This window comes from Labrus mixtus, chromosome 14, assembly GCF_963584025.1.
Source record: "Labrus mixtus chromosome 14, fLabMix1.1, whole genome shotgun sequence".
NCBI classification, from domain to species: domain Eukaryota; kingdom Metazoa; phylum Chordata; class Actinopteri; order Labriformes; family Labridae; genus Labrus; species Labrus mixtus.
The window spans coordinates 4,749,643-4,773,815 of record NC_083625.1 but is presented as its reverse complement, the minus strand read 5'-3'; the positions used below and the strand labels follow the sequence as shown (position 1 = coordinate 4,773,815).

The 24,173-nt window shown below is 40.7% G+C and overlaps 1 protein-coding gene across 12 annotated transcripts in view; it reads right to left on the bottom strand.

The window, feature by feature from the left end:
• ncam1a (neural cell adhesion molecule 1a) overlaps nt 1–24,173 on the bottom strand; it is a 284,217-nt gene that overhangs the window by 46,978 nt on the left and 213,066 nt on the right. For 6 of the 12 annotated variants that reach the window (XM_061056405.1, XM_061056406.1, XM_061056409.1 and 3 more), the window contains exons 9-13: nt 22,498–22,527; nt 14,453–14,603; nt 5,470–5,654; nt 4,533–4,626; nt 1,314–1,481 (exon numbers count right to left, since the gene is read on the bottom strand). In XM_061056405.1, the coding sequence (XP_060912388.1) occupies nt 1,314–1,481; nt 4,533–4,626; nt 5,470–5,654; nt 14,453–14,603; nt 22,498–22,527 (628 nt within the window). The remainder of the gene's footprint in view (nt 1–1,313; nt 1,482–4,532; nt 4,627–5,469; nt 5,655–14,452; nt 14,604–22,497; nt 22,528–24,173) is intronic. The other 6 variants (XM_061056407.1, XM_061056408.1, XM_061056410.1 and 3 more) reach the window with 1 other exon arrangement.

Sequence of the window (24,173 nt, the reverse complement as noted above, 5' to 3'; positions counted from 1 at the left end):
ATACGAGCATAATAAAGATCGCTAGCATTAGCATGCTAACACAACAATGCCGTGCAAGTTGTTTTGGTTTCATGCTGGTGCTCAAGGGCGACATCTACTGGATCAAAAAAAATCACATATAAAGCCTTTAATGTATTGGCACTACAGTTCCCATGGTGCTTTGCGTCAATAGCACAAAAAGATAACCTAATTTAGCCATGTTACTAATGTTACATCAGAGGCGTTGTTCCCCCTGTATGTTAAAGTCTGTATGATTCATATATCATATTCTGTGAAAGTTGCAGCATGAAACGTCTCCGCTCTGTTTCTCTTCATTCTGTCAAAGTAAAAGTGAGAGGATTACCTTAATACTTTAAAAGTACAAACATTAGGATAAAGAGGGAAAGTCAGAGCTTTTAATTAGCACTTTTTCTACATGGCTTCTAAACCGATTTATGGACCTTATTTGTCAACAGACACAGGAGTCAGAGTAGAAGCTCCTTCTTCAAGATGACTTCTGTGTCATTTTAGGTGTTCAGGATTTAAAAAGCTAAAGAGGGACTAAGGTGGAGCTGACGCAGGTGATGCATCGGAAGAGAACTCAGAGACCGAGATAAGGCCAAGTCATTTAGGGATCGAGAACGAGTCAAGACCAAGACCAAGACCAAGACCAAGACCAAGACCAAGACCAAGACTGGGCGAGACTGAGTCAAGACCAAGACCAAGGCAGGGTAAGACCAAGACAAGACTTAGGCCATAAATATCAATTAAAAATGATCATCTCATGTCACTCATTTTGAATGTAACACCGGGAAGGTTGCAGCTGTAACCGGTGGATAAAAATCAAACTAAAATAAATTGAAGTTAAATGTTGTTTTACAAAGAGGTGTTTTCCTTCTAATCACAGTAATGACAACCAGTGGTGGTCTTGACGAGTCTTGATTTAAAATCCAGAGTCTGCCTAGTCTCAGACGAGACCAAGACACCATGGTCTTGAAACCAAGGCCATTCTCGATTATGCAACACTAGTGACATCATTTGCATCCGCTTCATTTGATTTGAAGATATTTTAGGGGAGAAGTGTTTTTTTGGTCTTACAGACTAACTGAACACTTATTTACATCAAGCAAAAGTCTACACCACTGCAGATGTTTTTGATCGGCTTCAAAAGACAAAATATGATGTTATCAAAAAAGTCTGGATTGAGGTTTCTTTTCAAATGATGTCTGTAAATCCACTCTTCTTGTAAAGATTGTTCAGACATGTTCCTGAGAGTCAAGCAGAGGCAAAAAGTAAAAAAAAAAAACCTCGGCCAGGAGAAATGCATCACTCACCTTCGTCAGCATCGTGCTCCTTGCTCGTCCACTCCCTGCCGGGCAAACGCCACTCCACTTTGTACTTGATAATGGGCACTCCACCCAAGGACTCGGGCTCCCTGACATGCACCACCGCTGTGCTGGAGAATGGCTCCACCATGTGAATTCCTGGGGCTGATGGCACCTCTGTAAAAGAGAAAGGACAAAAAAAAAAAAAAGAAAAGAAATGGTCAGAATGGTCAGCTCGCTTACAGATTAGCCGTCGTTTCATTCACTTAACAAATGCGTTGCCCAAAACAACAGGATCATAAATATTGAACATTTTTCATATTAACGATTTCAAAATGATGTAACCACTGATTTTCTCAAACAGATCGATCCCTCTTAAGACACCTCACAGCTTGGGAAAATCGGATAAACTCATCTTTCCATCTAAAATCAGAACTCTGCTTGGTTTTGTCGGAGGGCGAAAATGGGGCTCAAACTTGGCCGAGTCATCTTGTCTATGTGTACGCCGCCTTACTTTGCATAAAACTGTAACATTTCCTAGTGAGTTTGCAGCTCCCTCATCTCTCTTGTGACTCATTCTTGAGCTATTCTTTGCTGTTGTTTACTACAAAAACAGAACAGCCCTCATGCTGCTCTCATTACAGTCATCTACAGAACCACACTGTCATTTCAATCATTCCACAATATGTCAATGTCTGTCATCACTGTGGCTTATAAGACACAGCTGCTCATCATTGGAAAGGCATCAGTGTGTGTACCTGTGTTCTTGTTCATACACAGGTAACAGTCTGAGGTAGTATGAAATAAGTTATGTTTCACTGCTAATGTTAATATGACTTTGAATGGGACTGGAGCTTGATGCCGAACACTTATCACCGCCTGATAATGTACTTCTCCGCGGTGCTGGCGTGCCTCTAATGCCCGAAAAACATTTGGTCACCAAATGAGTGAACATCTGTTGAACATGCCTGAGTGAGTCTGAAGTGACGGGCGGGAGTTTCACTTTGAGTCATGAAGATGGGGACAGAAATTAAACTGGAGTCAATTAAGGAGTCGTCTGCAAACGTTCACATACTGTTATTTATATTTCCTGGGTGACTTATTATGATTATCATCACGCCAGCTGGGTGTTTCTGTTCATCCTTTCCATTTTGGTCTCAAGCTTTTTAGACACAGATACTTGAGATTCATGGTTAATAGAGGGTGAAAAAAAAATGGTTCTACTTTTGGACTTTTTTCCTCACGTCTATGTGAAGCTAAAACTTTCACTTTTAGAGAAGAAAATGTGATCTAGTGCAAGAAAACTCACTCATTTATTCTGAAGGGACGTATTATGAAAAATCCAGCAGCTACATTATTGGTTAAAACTTCTCAGACCACAAAAATGTACTGCAAACCTAAACCAGAATACTCTCGATATTTAAAGGGGACAAATTATGAAAAATCCACTTGTACAGTGTTTTTGAACATATATCTGGGTAACCTGAGTGTCTACAGACCAACAACATGTGTAATAAACCCATCCAGTCCTTTGTTTGTGATCTGCATAAGTCTTACAACACAGAGGAAAATGCTCCGTTTCTAATTTGCTCTCCTTGTGATGTCACAATGGGATTCTGGTTTAAAAAATCCCCTCCCCTGCCCTGGTATCTCCACCCATGGACTCCACCCCCAGCCTAGAGCAAAACTTTTTCTCAGGTCCACTATTTTTATTCGCGCCACAGAGGAGTGATGTCTACTGGGAAAACTCGGGGGGGGGGAGGGGGGGGGGGGTCATTGCATTTAAAGAGACACACACACCAAAACTGAGCGTTCTGAGAGAGCTGGTTTATACAGGGTCACAAACCTCCTCTGGTGCTTGATTCATGTTATACTTTGACCAAAGCACAGCACAGATGTTTCATTTAGACCACAGGGGGACTGTTTGAAAAGGTGGAAAAGGGGGATAATATGTCCTCTTTAAATGAATCATCTTATTATCATTTGATGTATGGACGTTTTGATTTACTGATATCCTCGAGCGAGCTACGTAGCATCCAGTAAACAGAAACACCGCCGACATGTTTTCTCGACCCTTTAATGTTACATCTCCTTAATCACTTCTGCATAATGTCACACGAGCATGTGAAGGAGAGAGGGCTCCACTACCCTTGAAAATGAAATGACTTTGTTTAGAGAAGCTCTTGCAACATGCCGTTGGAAACAACGATGTGGAAGATAAAGTGTGAGCACGTCTTTGAAGGGTTTTCTTTCCTGCTCTTTTATTCCAACTGAGGTTGGCAGGAGTCACTTCAGGCATACTGATAAGTCATTCAGCAAACGGAGGAAAAAAACTGAGAAAACACCTTCAATAGCCTGCAGTATATTACACAGTGGCAACAGAGGGTTTTTTAGCATAATTAATTCAACTACACTGTATTTAGACAAGGTCCCGTGTGACCCACTCTCTCTAATGGATCCTAAACAATTTGCATACCAAATGAAGCTAGCACAAACCTAAAGCCGAGCAAAAAACCCGGAGCTTAAGGACAGTCCCACTGCGGTTTCAAGTTTCTCTCATTACCTGAGTCTGAGCTGTGGATCAGGCTAACTCTCCTCTGCAAAGTCCAGCTAATATTGTCTATTTACATTCCATCTGTTGGACATCCCAAACATAAACACAACATAAATGTCACTGTGCATGCTGCAATACACCGATTTATCCGTGCAACCACTATGTTTAATGTCTCAAGGAAATTATGAGTACATTAAATATGCATATTGCATATATTCCTGCTCTCTTCAACGACTTCTGATAGCTTTTAGATTTAACCGACCAAAGTTATCTCTTACTTCTAATGGGTCTCAGTTTTTATAGCTCAGCTCTTTATGTCCTCACACTGGGGGGTTTGTTTGACCTCTGAACTCCTATCTCTGTGTGGGTGGTTCCATCTACAGCTCTGGAAAAAAAGAAAAATGAAGAGACCACTTCAAGTTTTCCTTCAGCAGCATGCATAGAAGCCGTTCTATCCCAGTGTCTCCGTTGGATTTCAACACGGGCACACTACATCCTTCTAATGTGAGCGAGGCGAAGACCGACGGCCACAAGCCATCAAACAAAGCCGGGGCTGCTTGAATTTGAGCGCCTACATAAAGTGGCATAACCCAGCAGCAATGCAAAAGACTGGTGAAGAGCATACCAAGACATGAAAGACTGAAACAAATCAAAATATGGATTCATGGACCAACCTGCTTGGATAAGAAGGAACTCCTTGGACTCGGTGCCCATCATGTTGGCCGCGGTGCAATTGTAGCTGCCAAAGTCATTCTGAGAAGGGCTAACCTGAGGGACAGAAATAATAAACAAGAGCTTGAATATGGTCAACATTATGACTTCATTATTAATAACTGATGTGTACCATTCAGAGGTTTCCTCATAGCTGATTAAAAGCGATTCTTTATGAGAACAGTCGAAGCACATGCAAGGACATCTTTTGTTCAAAGTCTTCAGCATAGTAACACCCTGAACTAAACTGCTGCTATTATATATATTCAGAGCGCTCGTGAAACTTCTGGTCAGCTATTCATTGCTCAGGAGAGTCACTTAAATCATAGGAAGTGTTTTCAGGATCATTGCATGAATCACAACTAGCCTAGAGATGAGTACTCAAATTCTAATTCCTTCATTTAAAGTGACTCAATTGAAATTTGTATAATATACTAAAAATCAATAATTTAAATATATTTTGATCTTTATCTGATAACGTGGCCAAGCCTTTGTTGATACACATTTTTGAAAGCTGACATGCCCTGCTAAGGTTCAGACTAGAGCCCGACCGATTAATCGTCTGGGCGATACTATCGGCCGATGTTTGCATGTCTTGTGACGATCGGTATTGGCTAATTTTCTCTCCGATTTGTGCCGATAGAACCAGGTTTATTCAGTTCCTATATAGATATTATATTAATTATTAGTGAAAAAAATGTGTATCAATGCAACGTTGTTGTTCTGGCTTTGTGTTTGATAACTGTATTTGAGGGATCGAGGATAGATCTAAGAAAGATATCGGCCCAAAAAAATCCCATATCAGTGAGGCTCTAGATGAAACTTTTTGATTTGTGCCCAAACAATAACTGGTGTTGCGTCATGTGTCGTGCTGTTGTGTGTCCGTGTGTCGCAGCAGACCTCCAGGTAGCTGACGGTCGGCGTGTTGTAGATCTTCACGTTGGTGACGTTGGCGTGGGGCAGCGGGAGGCCGTCTCTGAACCAAACCACCGAGGCTCCGGGGTGAGCCTCCACCTCACAGCTGATGTTGGTGGGGTTTCCCTCCCACGTGTACCACGCCACGGCACCCATGATCTTTGGAGCATCTGCGGGGAACACACGAGGGGGTTAAACACGGGAAAGAGCGCCACACTGGAACATATATCTGGAACAGTTTACTCGCTGAGCTGGACGATATTCTTAATTTATTGGACAACGGTGAACACCTGCTGTTATACTATATAAATCTGATTATAGAGACAAATATGTCACATTTTCTTCTATTTGACCGCTTTGATTTTGAAATGCTCTGAAGACAAAGTTAGGATTATAAATTAGGATGAACAACTGCCTCGAGAAAAATTCAACTATCAGCCTCAGTGTTGACTGAAAACATGTGTTTTAAGTAAAGTAGGTTGTGCATTAAATACACAACACTGTGTTCTGTTTGAAATCTGTCCAAGTTTCTGGAGGAGCTGACAAAGGAGCAACACGTCTTGATGTGCACAACATTAGTAATTTTGTCAAAACTTGGAGGAATTTTAGCTTCAGGTCACAAACGTTTGTGTGATACAGTTCCATCTCGAAGTACAATAACCCGTCTACCTGAATAGTACATTTCCATATCGCGTTGCTTCCTCCTGAATCCATTCCAGTGTTGTGAGAGAACGGGGAAGGAGCTGATTTTCTATTGATTCTATTCAATTTATATTCAAAAAGGTACAAACTCTGATGAAACCTCTCACAGCTCTACATTACAAACACTGTTAGACATCCGTCAGCAATGAAAGACCGCTCAGTGTCTTCTACTGAATGAGCAAGGAATTGTGGGACTGCAATATCTTCTCCTGAAACTCATCTTCTCTGCACTGACAGGAGATCTTATCGTGACCATAGACATCTGTGTTACCAGAAACATTCATTTAAAAAGACACTCCTGAAGACGGCTGGTAAACAAATGCAACGTGTGGTCTTAAGACTGTCTCACTTTTTAATCCCTACATTCATTGTTTAGGCTTTAAACTATTTGTGCTGGCTTAATGGACGTTTTAAATAACCACTTTTTTTTGCCTGTTTTGTTACAGAAGGTAAATTCTTTAATGCAAGATGCTCCAGCTCAGCAGGTCTTACAGGGCTGAACTTATTACAATGCTGAGAGTCAAATAATCATGACTCACACACATGCATTCAAACATGAATCGAGCTAACACAGATAACACACTAACATTAAAAATGTCAACACCCACAGTTGTAAAAAATGCATCTTGCTCATTCTAAATTTTGATGATCATTAGATCCTTACTTTCACCGCTAAACCTCTTTGTCATCTATAAACTAAGTAACTCACTTCCTCCTGATGAAAAAATGGTAGCTCCACGTGTTTTTAAAGGAAATATGTAGCATTTTGTTCTGTTAGGTTATAACCTGAGTACATACACAAGATTTTTGGGGGCTTTTTATACCTTTTTTTTTTTTAAATAGGACAGTCAGAAAAAAGGATTGTCGGATTCGAACCCGGGCCGCCTGCCTAGAGGACCACAGCCTCTGTACATGGAGCTTTTCAGAAGGAGCTTCCTCCACTGTTGATGCTGTCTTTTGTTTTCTTACTATTAACAGATATTTCAAAAATGGATTTGTAACATTTGATTGTTTTAATGTTTTATTTTTTGGTCTTGGTGCAATGAAACCCTCGCCTACTCTGGGCATCATCAGAGTGACTCTTAGGTGTCTTGCTACTTGAGGAAACTTGGCAGAGGAGATACCTCCACAACAATTTGTGGGTCCACAGGCTGAGATAGATGCAAAAAACCATCTCTTCAATTAAGACATGAGAGGTCAAAACAAGAGGGGCTCACAATGCCAGAAGTTAAAATAAAAATTAAAAAGTAGCAAACTTTTGCTGACAAACAACAGTGATTATTTTGTGGTCTTGCAATATTTTACTATTTTTTTCTGTATTTCTGTTCCCATAAGAAGTACTTCTGGCTGCATGATAGCATGAAATATTTTAAATAAAGCTGAGACGAGTGTCATTTGTATCCCTGCAAAGACACGAACACACCACCTCAATGAATGCTTTTATCAGTAAAATGTAACGACATGCTAACAGAGCTGAAACCACACGGTGAGAACTCTTCACCCTGAGCCTTTAGCTCTGATGGGAATCATCATTAAAAAGTCAGAGGCTATAACAGGAGCCGACTGTTCCTGCTTCCTTTTCTTTTATTACAAGTGGCTCACATCTCTGATTAGCGCCTCTGGATGTGCTGAAGTATGCTTTCGATTGCTGAGTGCTGTGAAAATGCAGCGGCCCCCTGACACTGCTGGGGCTTTATACTTCTGACCCTGCATCCTTAAAAAAAAAAAACTGGGCAGGAGTGCAGCCGCTGGGATTGAGGGACGAGGCTGAGTCGATAGATGCTCCATCGCCTGCAGCTCTGATTAGACTCTCACTCCTTCTATCAGTTCTGCTTTTGGGCCTCATTGACTTCCCGCAGTGCTGTGACCTGACTGTTTGATTTCTGCAGCCCCCCCGCGCGGGTCTAGGTGAGATTATTGACATGTTTTTAAAATACCCAGGAATGTTTATGCTGCTGGTAAAATACATACACCACATGAGGAATGTAACTGGATTAATTGCAGAACTAGGACTGAGGTTGAATATAATTATTGTACATTTTTATTTTTTTAAAGATTTATTATTTTGGGCTTTTTGTGCCTTTAATTGAGAGATAGGACAGTGGATAAAGTCGGAAATCAGGGAGAGAGAGTGGGGCATGACATGCGGGAAAGGAGCCACAGGCTAGATTCGAACCTGGGAGGCCCGCTTGGAGGACTACAGCCTCCATATATGGGACGCGCGCACTAACCACTGCACCACCAGCGCCCCGTTGAACGTTTAATATGAATGTAGGAATTAAGGACTCTGTCATTCACAGGAATAAAGTTGAAGAGTAAGTGTATAACTTTTGTTGTGCATATGGAGTGTCCACATCCAGTTTTGAAAAATGAAGCCAATGCAAAAAACTGCAGCTTCTCAAGTGTCCACTTGAGGCTGGCTGCAGAAGCAACAGAATGAGTCACATCCAAACACAAATGTTTTTACAGCGGAAAGGAACATGTTTACAACCTCTTTCATGAGTTTTGGTCTGAATAACTAATTTCTTTACAGGCAGAAATTTCTGAATTATTCTTTCTGAAAACTCATCTGTTTTTTTTATGATATTAAGGCTAAGTGTTATTAATAATACCGGGCATGGCTGATCTGACTGACAGGTTGGTGCTTAGTAGCTGTCTGCCAGGAGGCTTAAGACCCGCCTCAGCTCCATCTGTTTGCCTGTTGCAATGTTGATCGAAAGTTAGGTTGAGACAGCATTTCCAATATGACATCCGCTATCATTGAGCTTCAAAACTCTGGGTGAAGTCAACGAGACTACGTCCATGTTTTCTTCAGTCAGGTGTGCCCTGATGGATCATCGAGGAGCTCAGCAGAAGCGACCTGCCTGCAGCTTAAACAGAGCTCTCATTAGACTTTGATGCTAAATGAACTCTGTCTGCTGACAAACCTGAGCTCAAACAGGAGGAATTAACACTTTCCTTGTCAGTCCTTCAGCAGCACACGTACAGACACACTCAGCCATCCGCTAATGGGATCACGCTGTGCCGCAGATAGGAAGTTCCACGCCAAGATAAGGTCCTTATTGTGCGAGTGGGCGAGCGGTGATGGAGAGGATGGAGAGTGAGAACCGCGCTCAAGACAAAGCACCTTTTCTTATCAATAATTGCTTGGCAACAGTGAATCAGCTACCTGATTACTCGCTGATTACTCGAGCCAACTGCAGCCCCTTCAAAAGACTCTATCAACGGCGACGTTGTGATTGTATCTGCGCTAACCGCTGCTGTATTGAGAGCAGGGCATATTAATCCAATTAGGCGCTCATTGGCATGTTTATCTGTTCTTAGCAGTAATATTCAATGGATTTCAAAATGAGACCAAGGTGCTTTAAAAGAAGATAAATTATTAGAAAAAATACCAGGGCTTGAGACTATTTCTGAGTCTGGAACAAGGAATTAATTACACATGTAGAAACAGTGTCTCTCTGCAAACATTAACCTTAACATTAACAAGATAGCTGTTGCTGTTGAGCACAAATAGAGGCACATTAACCCAATATTAATGTGAAGTATTTGGTTTCATTAAAGCACAGAGGCCAAACATAACAGAAATATCTTTCTCCTAATACTGTCGGACTGAAGCCACTTTGCAGAGCGGCTGAAAATATCCAGCGTTGGATATAATGTGCACCCTAACAGAGCCGCGCAGTCATGCAAGTGCAAAAAAAAAGTGTAATTAAGGCCCCTGACATTCTCTAATACACCCTGTGTATAAATGTCAATAAGAGACAGAATTGTGGCAAAAAGCATTTTAGTCCCGAGTAAAGATGATCAAAGACCTCGGTAATTACACAGAGTCATTCTAAGCCTCAAAAGCCACTGTACCCTGAGGCTATGTCAGAACTGAGACCTTTTTGTTTCCATGGAAACTAATCGCAGTGGTACCATTGACCCAGCAAACTCGGCTCCCTCACCCACCGTTTATCCCCAGAAGCAGAGGTGACAGCTTATACACTGTGTCCTCACACACATTCCTCTACTCTCTACAAGCTCTCACATTGTTCTCCCTCGGATTTGGGACTTTTCTCTCCTCGTCAACAGTGTCAGGTTTTCTATAAAACATATCTATAAACTACTGAAGTAATTGCAAAGTAAATGTTTAACCTAAAGGACATATTTATGTTTTTTCTAGTACTGAATTATCTTAACATATTCAGAAAGTAAAGAGCTTTGTGCAGCTTCTGAAAAGCAGCCTGTTGCAAGATATATGTGCAAGATGTGCGTTCAAACACACTTTGGTGTGACTGTAGTGTTTCTGTCATTTATGCAACAACTGACTAAAAGTGGGTTGCGTCTTCAAAATGACAAAGTCGAGTCATGATAACACTTTCTCTCCCTGGAGCAGTTTAAAGTGTTACTCCTTTTCTGCTTGTAGACTGGTGGAAATCATGTTTGAAGATCCAGAGGGGAAGAAAAAAATCTATGATATTTATACCCGGAGCACATTTGCTATGACAGACGACACATCTGCACGTCTGTGATGACACCGACATGCTCGCTATAACTGTTGCGTGACACAGTTACTTCATGAGGCTTCATGTCACCCTCGATGGGGATTGCCTTCGGCACTGCTTGGTTGCTTGTAACGTGAACTTATAAAAGTTACCTTGTCAAGTTCAACAGAATATTTCAGCAGTGATGGAAGACTTTCACTGGGGTTGCTTTTGTGTTAATGTGTAAGTGTGTTACAGTAATTGTAAGATTAGTGAAAACATATGACAGTACAGGAAGCTGCTGGATGTTGAGTCAGAATGTGAGCTTCTTTACTATTTTGTTTTAATGGATAGTTTTAGATCTTCACTGTCTGCAACATGGTTAATCCAGATGACTGTTAAGACTCTGTGTTATTAAACAACAAGAATAGTTTTAAAAGTATGGACATTTGACTTTTTGTTTGACATCGTTAAAGTCAAATGTCACTGAGATCTACTCAACATAATTTTAAGCTGGTGCAACAGGCTAAAGGCAGAATACCTTTCCAGTCTAGTCTTACAGTCTGACGTTGTTGAACCAGCTCCAGGTTGTGTAAAAAGTTGAACACCTCTTCTGCACTAATGTTGGTGCAACCCTAACCCTAACCCTAACAATCATAAAGTGAGACATCTCATGTTAAAGAAGCTGAGAGAAGGATCGTCTAATAACAGTCAGTCACAAGGCAGGTTTGAACCAGAGACTGTAAATATTAAAGGACGAAGCCTGAGTGACGTCAGCCATCTGTTCCAGCAGGGGGCTCAGGAGGCTCATTGGGAGCAGCCGCCATGCTGGAAATCCTGTCTCAACCTAACTTTAAGTCAACCTAACGACAGGCTGAGAGCTGGAGCATCCTGACAAACCGTTAAATCGCACCAGCCTGTCAGCTACACACCTAACTATGGACAACTGGTATCGCTCATACTGTAGTACTGTAATAAGTTTGATGTGTTTAAACTTGCTAATTTTGTTTCAAATGCTTGGAAAAGAAGACAGGATATTCTGTTTAATTAGTTTGACTTGCTTTTGCTTTCTCTTTATGTTTCTTAAGAATGAATGAATGAATACCTAGCACTCTGATCCGGGAACGTTTTTAATTTATGATGTCATGTAAGCACATGCGGGCTGGGCATATGGATGTATGTATGACACAATAATAAACTAAAAAACTAAACTAAACTAAAAAAACTGTATAATGAAAACATAATGTAAAAAAAATGTACATTGTGTGCCCATGAAGATAATACCTACTCAAACCAATATGTTTTTTTGTACCAGGCTGTAAACATGTTAATGTCTGAGGTGAAAACGGGCTCTTTTGAATGAGGTGTAAATGTGACTTCCAGGTCTCTTGGAGCCCAGCCTCAAGCAGACCCTCAACAAAACTGCAGGGTTTTGCACGTCCACATCAGCTTCAGAGAAAACGAGCCTGAAGCTTTTCCTGACTGGAGAAAGTACTGTCTCACTCCTTCTGTTGTTCGCCGGCGGTATTGATTTCTCTGCCTGCAGGTGAGATCAGCAGCTAATGACGGAAGCTCAGAGACTTTCTCATAATGCTGTCAAAAACTGTTTCAGAGAGCAGAGGGAAACACAGCTGAGGGAAAATGGAAACATCTAGAAAACACCTGGGCACCGAACGTGTGCTGGAACACGCTGAGCATGAGAGACTGACGAGAAACAATCCACGACGAGTCGGGAATCTTTCAAACTGAAACTTCATGACTCCATGACACTTCTCTTACAAACAGAGGAGACAGGAGCAAGCTGCAGCAGCTCTTCCACATCAAGGCCAACAAAAGACTGATGTACTTCTGTCACAAGGTTTCCTTCCTCTGCTTAAGCTGAGAAAGTTTAAATGTATATAGCACGCTCTGAGAATGTGGAACACACTTCCAGACGATGTGAGAGGAGCCGAGAATATGAGGATTTTTAAACGTATTCTGTCTGGCTCTCACTTAGTACATTTTATGGATATTCTTAATTTACTTAGGTTGTTATCAGTATGTCTAGATTAACATTTAACTGTTTGATTTAAGATTTTTTGTTTTTTTATGTATTTATTATCATGGTGATTATTTAATTTCTCTGACTTTATTAACACATGATAATTTTTACAATCTTATTCTTATTATTTTACATGCATTTATACATTTATAAATTAATTCAATCTTAACATTATTGGATTGTCTTTATTATTTTACTACAATTTGAAACCTTTCTTGTGTGTATTATCTTATTGCTTCTTGTAAAACTTTTTCCATCTATATTTATTTTATTGTTATTTTATTAAATTATTTTTCTTGCCTCGCATCAGTCTCTTAATGATTTTTCACGAATCGGTCTTGGTCTTAAGAACGGTCTCGAGACCACTTTTTGAAGGTCTTGGTCTCGTCTTGAAATCTAAAGCATTTTAACTCTGATCTTTTCTCGGTCTCAGACTGAGCAGCCTCAGGATTTTACATCAAGACCACCACTGACAGGCTTTTTTTTCCCAGCGTCATGAATGTGAAGGAAAACACCTCTCTCTAGAAGTTAAAGTAACTTCAATACATTCATATGTAGATTTTTATCCCCTGGTGACGGTCGTAACCTCCCCCGTGTTACAGTCTAAGTGAGTGACACGCCCCCTGCACGCTGGATGATTCCCTTAATGTCTTGGTCTTGTCTCGATCTAGTCCTGGCTTGGTTTTGGTCTTCACTCGGTCTCGTTTCCTTAATGTCTTGGTCTTGTCTCGATCTAGTCCTGGCTTGGTCTTGGTCTTCACTCGGTCTCGTTTCCTTAATGTCTTGGTCTTGTCTTGGTCTTCACTGGGTCTCGATCCCTTAATGTCTTGGTCTTGTCTCGATCTAGCCTGTGTTGGTTTTGGTCTTCACTCTGTCTCAGTCCCTTAATGTCTTGGTCTTGGTCTTCACTTGGTCTCAGTCCCTTAATGTCTTGGTCTTGGTCTTCACTCGGTCTCAGTCCCTTAATGTCTTGGTCTTGGTCTTCACTTGGTCTCAGTCCCTTAATGTCTTGGTCTTGGTCTTCACTCGGTCTCGATCCCTAAATGTCTCGGTCTGGTCCTGGTCTCAGAGCACTCAGGTCTCGGGTATGTCTTGGTCTTCACTTGGTCTCGATCCCTTAATGTCTTGGTCTTGTCTCGATCTAGCCTGTCTTGGTCTTGGTCTTCACTCGGTCTCGATCCCTAAATGTCTCGGTCTGGTCCTGGTCTCGGAGCACTCAGGTCTCGGGTATGTCTTGGTCTTCACTTGGTCTCGATCCCTTAATGTCTTGGTCTTGTCCTGGTCTCAAAGCACTCCGGTCTCAGATATGTCTTGGTCTCGGTAAGTGTGGTCTTGATTACAACACTTATACAAGCTACTTTTTCGTGACTCACTTTAGTAAAGCACTTTGAACTGTAATTGAAAGGTGCTTTATAAATAAAGTTTGATGGATTGATTGACCATTGAAACTTATTCTATGAGCATTCAAAGGTTCTCAGAGGTGTTCATAGCTTAACGACCTTCCAACAACTCTTGAGAAAAAGTAAATTATGCCAATTATGACTTCAACACGATGCAGTTTGAGACATAAGTCAACATTTTCAGAGAAGCATTTAGTGGCTTTTATCCTGTGACTGAAATGAAACTTATAAATTAAAATGTATCAGGAAAACCTTGATATACTCCTGGTTTCATGATTAACAAAGGGATGGTGTTTTGTGTTGAAGCTCTAAAAAGACAAGCAGGATGAGTGTGTAGAAAGTAGCGGATGACTTACAGCGGACTTCCAGGTACATGAGCTGGTCGTCCTGTCCGATGGAGTTGCTGGCGGAGCAGAGATAGAGGCCGGCGTACGTGAACTGGACGTTCTTCAAGGTGAGAGAGGACACCCGTGCGTGGCTGCGTACCACGATGTTTCTATCAAGGCTCTATAAGAGAAGAGGAAGTAGTTAGTATCCATAACAGAGGCAGAAATATTCATTTAAATGAAACTCGCTTCTCTCTGAATGTTTCCCTCGGCTTGTTTTGTGACGCTTTTATTTTTTTTGGCTGAAAGCTTCCAACAAAAAACATCAAGAGCAAATAAACAAACCTGAAAGGCAATGATGATATTTCTGTGGTTTATGTGGAATACACAGAATAAAACAAAAATAGAAGGTCTAACGGGAACTGAACAATGTTCTCAGAAAAAATATGATACAGTGATGAACACTGGGAAATTCAAAGATGAACAACAGTCTTGTCATTGTTTATCTTGTCAAGAACAGAGACACAGAGAAAGAAGAGAGATGATAACATCTTGCAGAGATTGTAAATGAGTGTCTTTAATTTGGAAGAAAGAAAGGATGAGATGAACAGTAGGAGGTTAGGATTTGTTAAAATTAAGAATAAAATAGAAACACAGCTTTAACAGTAATATGGTGGCCCATAGAGGACATGCATCCATACTTTTTCTCCCAGTGATAAAGAGTACATTACATTATTTTGAGATCTTGACTTATTCGTCTCGTTATCTTAGGTCAACAATGCTTGTTACACGTCAAAAGTAGTGAATTAACTCACAAAACTGACACATCACAGAAATATTGAGTAGATTTTTTTTTTTTTCAGTAAAATTAAAGTTATGGATGTATGTCCGCTTTGTGCTTCTGTAAGTAACAGTGGTGAGGTTAATAAGATAAACATTTAAAGTTAAAAGTTTAAATCCATCCATCCATCCATCCATCCATATATCCATCTAGTCATCCATCCATACATACATCCATACGTTCATCTATATTTCCATCCATCCTTACATACGTCCATCCACCCATCCATCCATCCATCCATTTTCCATTTATCCATCCATCCCTCCATATATCCATCCATCCATCCATCCATTTTCCATTTATCCATCCATCCATCCATTCAAAAGGAGCTACATGTTAGTAAATCATCCCTACATTTGCCTTCTGTTGTATCATCCAGTGCATAAAGCCTGAGCCACTAAACTACAAACCCCTACAGTACATCGATTACTGTTCCTACCATTTAGCAGTCTGGCTGCAGGTTTACTGCCAGTCTAATTGTAGTTGGAAAAGTGTAATTGCAGCTGGGGCAAATGGCTTGTTAAACGGTGCTTTTATTTTCTCAGCAGATTGCCCTGCCTTTGGAGTTGAACCTGTTGTTTTATGGGAATTCATGATCAGGGAGGATACCCGGTTAAGAACAAGCTTCCAGCAAAGGTGCGCAGCAGAAATCAGAGGATGACCAACCCAACCTTTTTAATCTTGATCTGCACCTCGATGTGATTTGTCCTGTACATGTTCAAAAAGATGTGACCAAAGGAGTGTCTGCTACTTTGATTTCTGACCATTTACAAACACAATATGTTGCCAGAGAACAAACATAGTCCTCCCACCACAGCAGTCATTGAGAAATGTTCCTGCAAATATGCTGTAGAGGGTAGCATGAAAAAAAAAACAACATCAATAATGAATAAGAGCCATGTTGAACGCTTTCTAAAAACTCCAGCTTTTCAAAATATAGTAAAAGCTTTTCTTGCCTCTGGGCGACACACAGTTCAATACAACAGGGGGATATACATCTTCCTTCTAGCCGCCATGATTATTTATTAATATTTTATGCTTCTGAGGCGCTACAGCATTTGTGTTTGATAAAAAAAAATAAAGAATTATATTTGTTGTATTAGCATTATGGCATGCTGTGTTATCCTCTGCAGAGAAGGGGGGGGGGGGGGGGCAAGATGTGGCAGAAACGTTTGTGCTGTTTACTGAAGATGTGAGGGAGTGTCCTGGAACATTTTTGAAAGGGCGGCATTAATCTTATGCTTCTGCAGTGACACAAGAAAGGAGCTGCACACTGTAGGAATGTGGATAAGGTTAATGGAGAGAAATGCGTCATGATATAACAGAGGTAGCAGGGAACGGGGCAGACCTTTGAACAGGATTTATTCATTAATTCAAATGAATCATTTTAATTATAAAACTGATCCGTTGCCAAATTAATTAAAAAACAACATCCGACACATTATTTTTCACAGTTTCTCCTGTTTGTGTGGTTAGTGTGTCTGTTTTTTTTTTTTCAGCGGGCAGACACTCGCTCTGTGTTACATAACCTGTCAATACATGTGTTTCGCTTGTCATACAACTGTTACCGAGAGGCTGCCAGGCGCCATCTGCACAGGCTGCGTCTATCACGGATGCAGGGAACTAACACGGTTTACCCTTTTATATGTGCTGCTTCTATATTTCATCACCTCTGCACCACAGAGAGCCCGACTGGCGCTATAAAAAGATATTATATGCTGCATTAATATTAGACTAGATAGATTTCTTGGAATACATAAGCAGACTTGGGACAGCTGTATCTTTTGAGTATCCACACTGTAATAGAGAGGGAGGGCATATTAGAAGTTTAATCTTCAGAAGAAGAGTCTGCAGACACACACTATAAACTCAGGGAGACTATATGGACGAAGTGGTTAGTTAGCCCAAATGCTAACGTGCATACAATGTTTAACCTTTACTTAACCAGGAAGCCCATTTAGATTAAAGTGATAGTTCAGCATTTTAAGAGTGGAGTTGTACGAGGTTCAGTAGAAATGGTAAATGATTGCACTTATATTGCACTTACACATAAATTATATGTCACATTCCCACTTTAACATTCACACGCTGATAGCAGAAGATGCTAACTAAATTAGCACTTATCTTATTCATATATAGTCACACACTTTGGGGGCAACTTGGGATTCAGGGTTTTGCCCAAGGACACTTTGACTTGCCGGAGCAGGGGACTGAACTTCCAACCTTTTGATTAAGAGACGACCCACCCCACCGCTGAGCCACCGCAGCCCTCTGGTGCATACAGAATGAACACTTGAAGGCGGATGACTTACAGCCCTGTTACGCCTGCTGTGTGTAATGCACGGAGGCGGAATGGTGGGTCGAAGTCATTACGACTCTGAGTAACAGAGGTGTTAAAGGGGGGGGGGGGGGGACTGTGGGAGATGGTGGCAGCGTGTAATGTCAGAGCTGGTGAGGCTGAGTGTGTGTGTGTGTAAAAGTGAAGCGCTGTTTGATGACACGCAGTGCCACCTGGCTTTGGCAATGCAGTGAAGTCATGAGAATTCACAAACTGGGACACCAATTTTAGGCCATTATGGATACAATTTTGTAAATACAAAGGCGTAATGACGCCAGGACTTTGTCATGACGCTATTGTAGAACCACAATCTGTAAAGGGCTCTCGACATGAAAACAGCACGGGGCAGGAAAATGAACACAGGGACGTTGTATAGTTATAACATACTTCCAAAGATGAAGTCTGTCTGACATCAAGCAAACACTGTGCCCTAACAGATCACGAGCATTGGATATTGCGTCACATCCTGGGGGGGGGGGGGGGGGGTGTCGGGGTAAAAACAGCACGGCGCGTCCAGGTGCACTTAGTACTTATTAAGTTTAAGTTAACCTCATCAGCTCTTTTCTTGATTTCATTCTTGTTGTAATGTGACAACACATCTGCTGGACACCACAGGGTTGACTGCACTCTTTAAAACCCTTTTCACTTTCTGCGTTTTACGTTTGACCTCCTGAGCAGTGCAGAAATCTAAATCAGATCCTGTCATCATAGCTCCGCTTCACATACCTTTCCTGTAAGACTGTTTTTATTCCTGCAGTAGAAAAGGACAAATCGGATGATGAAAAGAGAAGTGTGTTTCCTTAAGAGCTTTAGATTCTGAGTTTGACAAGCTGAGCCAACAATGTGGCCACTGTACCAAGAATACGGCTTATTAATAACAGCCTCCTGAGTCAGGGGGCCGGATCCTCCTGCAGGATGTGGCTCTTGAAGGTGAACTTGTCCCTCCTACAGATATTAAACAGTCTGCTAAAACCATTCGAGTGGGTCTCGTCAGCTAAAGTCAAAGGTTTCGACAGTCAGGGGGCCCAGATGGCCCCGCTGAGAAGTCACCATCAATCTTCAAAGCAGTTCACAATGTGCAAGCGCTGAATGGACTACTGTAATACATTTATCTGTAACTCCCAGAACCGCTCTCACAAAAGTTAGGTTTGCAAATAACTAAACTGCTTTCCAACTGATGTTATGTTGACAATGGGATCTCTTGCTGCATTGTGTTCACAGACACATTTTTTAAAATGAAATACTGGCTTTGTATTAAGTGCTGGAAATACCGCTGAGGGTGTCCACAATCTTTGACTGTTTCCGACAGTTTCCATCTATGATATTTATCTGTAGTTAAATAAGGCAATAAAAGCAATTTATTCAAGGCCAGAAAAGGATCATCATTAGTCTAGGAGATAAAGGAAATGTTTGAGTTGAAGAAAAGATCATGGTTTGTTTGATCTTTAATAAAAAACATTTTATGCATCAGACTTTTTCTGTATTTAAAGGAATGTTCACTTGTGAAGTGTATGATTGCATTTTGGCATAAAACTAAAGAAATATGACATCAGTAGCCAATATTCTTAAAAGTCCCTTCTTCATATTTTTTGCAACTTCTCAGACACATAAAGAACATTTCTTCCTCATTTAAACTACAACAAATTAATTCTGTCTATGCTATGTTAGCCATATGGTATACGATCTGATGCATATTTGATAAACATGAACTTAATTACTGGAAACAGGGCTGAACTCTCTGCATATAAAAGCTCCTCATTAACAGAAGACGTTTGTTTGTGCCTGACTGCAGTTATTTACATTGTATAGTAGCTTTGTCATTGATCTAGTTTGAGTTTTTATATAAGCAATGACTGAAAAACCTTGAGACAAATATCTGGAATAAACAACACATACGTCAAGAGTTGAAGACCCTGAATGGTCTATTCAGCAGCGCTGACATGAACAGCATTCAGCAGGCAGGTTATTATAATCAGACCCTGATCTGGTTCAAGTGTCAGGCCGCTTTCTAAAGTGCACTTCTGCATGAAATAAAGACACACTTTAAAGATTTGGCATAATACCACCTTTCAGGCTGCATTCATCATCATGAGTAATCGTAATGCCTGCTTGTTAGCAGCCTGTGATTTATACCTATCACAGGACCAAACTCAGCCAACATCTAATGCACGCAAGGCCAAAACTATTATCTGTGACTACACGGATTAGTTTGATCAATGCTGGGCTATTAGAGGTGCATCCATCAACAGGAGATTTTCTGAGGTGGGCTGCATCAAAATATCTCACATGGGAGCATTTCTGTCTTTATCCCTGTGCAGAAACACGGAGTGCTGTTATCTTCTCACATAAAATATTGAAGATAAATAATGTCTGTGGTTTCCACATCTTCAATTCTTTTATCTTAACAGCCAGATACGGATAGAAAGGATAAACAAATTGTTTCACCTCCCGTTCTTCTCAACCTAAAGACAGAATAGAAACCAGCGTGTAGCGGAGCAAACAGAAGAATAAACAGCCAAGGACGTGCACTGTAACACCTGAGAAAAGAGCAAAACTGAAGTACAGCAAAAGGTTACATTTGACATCTACTAACAGCAGCTAGATGTTTACAAAAGCAAGGGGAAAGTTCAGAAAAATACTGCATTAAAGGTAAATTAATTCACCTATATGTGATGTGTAGATACACTACTTTCCACATAAAGTGCGGTCAGACAGATCTATTCAACAGGAGGCTCGTGGACCAGAGTTGGTCATTTTGTGAATTCATTCAGGCCTGCTCAACAATTAGCAAAGAGTGCAGGCCGGTCTAAGAAGACGGAGTTGAGGGAAGTCATAAAGACTCCAGGTAAACAGACGTGAGCCCTTATAATGCAAATGTGTCCAAATGGGTGAGGTAATAAAATCCTCCCTCGAGTGCAGCGTGCACCAATCAAGTCATGAGCTATTGATTCCAAAGTTTCTTTTTGAACCAGGCTGTAAATGTCTTCTATTTCTGAACTATAGTTTTTTGCACTTCTGCATTGGCGTCATATTTCAACTATATATACATATATATATTATATATATATATATATATATTACTATATTGACATTTGGTTAAACATCTTTCTTCTCTCCAAAGTTTAAACAAGGAAACTTTTTTTCACACATTTTTACTTTTCGAGGTAAGCTTTGAGAAAAGGTAATTGGCTGTGCCTGTAAGTAAAGTATATTCAGGAAAGAAACTGTTAAAACATCAGTCAGTCGTTTGAAAAATGTGTCAGAGAGCCTGCTGCAGAGCGTTAAAATCACACAACCTGAAACCTAAGTGACTCGTTTTTTAACAATGTAAGAGCAGTGTTGGGGTTATTGAAATAAATTTCCCAAATTCAAAGAAAAAGCAGCAGTTAAAACTCTGAATTTTGATCTTCAGAGTTCATGCACAGAGAAGAATTTTGACATTGCCCGTTGGTTTTCTGGACAGACGTTATGAAGCCTAACCATGGTGGTCGCCATATTGGATTTGCTATCTCAATCTGAATGTGGATAAACAGACAAAGAGGTGGAGCTGAGGCATTTCTTAAGCCAACAGCTGCAATGCACCTACCTGTCAGTTGACCCAGCCACACCCCGTATTATGCAAATGTAATTAACCCTTTACCTTGCTTTTAACATGTTTACTCTCCTGTAAACATTGGCTTTTTAAATATGGGACCACATGGGATTTCATTGGCTTTTGCAGCCAGTCATAAGTGAACTATTGGGGAACTGCATTTTTTTCTCTCGTCTGCATTGGTTTCATTTGTCAACACCTTGAGTAGCTGATTAGAATTTCTACTGTAAAGCCTAAAAAAAAGGTCCTGCCCTTGTTGTGTGTGCTATAGAGGGAAGTTAGCTTGTTACTTTGCGTCAGTTCAATCTGAGGGCAGTCGTTCTCACACTGCGGAGGGCCAACAGTCTGCATGTTTCTTGCCAAACACGACAGCAGGGAGCTCGAGTAAAACAGTGATTTTTGAATTTATAATTAAACATGGTTGTTACCCTTTTACCGTGGCAAGCTGGGAGGTTGTTTCTTGAGAATATTTGTTCCTAACCAAGACATGGAAGAGAACTGTAAGCCTCTATAAGGTCCCCTAATGTGACCACAAATGGGATTTCTCCCACTTCTTACATAATGGATCTGCACAGATAAATCCAAAACTATCTGGATTGCTAGTTAGAAAAAGGATCAAGTGAGCAAACCTTATGTTTTTGTTAATTGGATGAACTGACCCAGTAAGACTATTGTATAAATGAGGCCCTGGGTGGTTTGATTCCTCCTCGGACTGAACGTGCCGGGCTGCTTCAGAGTGCAGTGGAGGTAAAACATGCAGACACTTGGCTAATAATGTGAGAGAGGATACACCATTTAAAACCACTCTGTTAAGATTTAGTAGAGCTCGATGAGTTCAGACTGACCTACAGCAGAGCAGAGAGTGTTTTATGTATGAGCCTGTAAAGCTGCCGGCCTACAGACAACACAACGCAGACGTTCATGTCTGAATCAAGAAAAGGTTGACATCTATTTATACAAGGCAGCAGCAAATAAAAGCATTCTAAAGAGCCAAATACAGGAACTACTACTTTTGAAATAGTGAGATACTCTCTGAGCGTATCGAATAAAACAAATTTAAAAAACACACAATATTTAAATAAAAACAAGGAAATAGGGAAAGTCTAAATGTGCACTGGAACTAAATGGATTATGTACATTTGCTACGTGGCTAATTTTCTAAGTTTTTAGTGCACAGCTATATGACGTGAGCATCACATGTACACTCAGTGACAACACTTCTGCTCTGCACAAAGACGGGTGATCTACAGTGTAAGTCTGCTATCACAACTACTGTCAAGGCTACCCATAGTTAGTAGCAATACCTCATATTTGTCTGGTCGCGTCCATGAAGCCTGGAGAGGACAGAGGAAGCAAAGACAAACAGTGACGGATGGGAAATAAACACAAGATACATGTGTCCTGATGAAGCGTCACGACCAGGAACAATGGAGAACGTTGGATTTTGTTAAGTCTTGAGTCACCTGCAGTAGGAGTGCTATGACTTCATGTTGCTAAGTGCTACATACAGTGGTGATGTTGACAGTTTTAGCTCGTGCTGTCAGTCTTTTTCCAGGTCATTCCTGAGCGGCATTTCCCCACCTTCCTCATCATTTGGGACATGCATCAGTTTCAATATGCATGAAAATCAACTTGCAGTATCTCTGGAATTGCCGGGCGAGTTAGCTAATCCATCAGGGAGCACTTTGTGTCTGCTTTTACTTTTGTATTATTTATGCTAAAATGTATCTTTGATTACAGCCCTAAAGCTCAAAACACTGTGAGAGATCACTCAAGTGGTAAGCACTGACTTTTATCCTCAGGTCGAATAAATGCAAACAAATGTTTGGATTCTAATCCGACGACACCTCAACATGCTTTGGAGCGCTGCTGGTAATGTGCACATGATTTATGATGAACATGATAAAACACTTCATAATAATCATTTATAATTTATGCAGGGTTAGCAGAACAGAGCATAACCAATAATATTATCCAAATATGCTCATTTCAAGGTCCTCCTTTTTCTTTTTTGTTCATTCCTTTCAACGACATGTTTTTGACGGAAACACATAATCAAACAAAGAAATTGTACACATGAATCAATCTAAAGATACACAAACACACACCCACACCCACACACATTTACATCCTAGGAGGAGGAGAACAAAAAACAAAGAGACATTTATCCAAACTGTTTGTCAAGGACTCAAAGGCATATACATTTATCTACAAGTCATCCACATGTGGTCGTTAAAATGCAAACCATAATGGAAATATGCAAATAGCTGGGGGGGAAAAAAATCAAGTCTAAATGTTGCAAAAGAGATTCAAGGTCCTTGAAATCCAAGAGGACTGTTACGGTTGGGTCAGGATTTCTGGCTTGGCACTTCAAATTGCTTTTAGGGAACTTCCACAACTGGTCACAATGCCAAACTGGAGCATATTTTCCTCAAGAAGCATCGGGCCTCTCAGTGGATTATTAATTATTATACTCTTTAAAAAAAAGGGGGGAAATTTGGCGGCACACTAAGGAAAAAACAGGGCGCTGAAACTAATTACAAGAGAGCCATTAGCCGTATCTGGGGACTTTGTTTTTCTAATCAGCAGCTTTCTCATCCTGGCATTCTGTGTTTTTGATTAAGTCGTTCATTTATGTACAGAACACAGGCGTGCACCACTTATCATCCATTAGCTCGTATATACAGATACATCTTATCTCATGGTATAGGACGACAAATGGTGCTAATTTCTAAAGAACCTGAAGTCCCTTCTCAGGAGATGATACGATGTTAACATCTGCTATAGTTTATACAAGGCAAGTGAGAAGTGAAATTCAAAAGAGTCAGAAGCAGCCGGAAAAAAAAGAAAAAGAAAAACGACTCCTCTTGTCATTTCTCATTATGAATATGTCTGTTCCTTTTGTGGCCCCGGCCGCTCTGATGTCGAACACGGACGTGAAGGGAAGGCAGAGCGTGGCAAACAGAAACGCAGCGGTGAT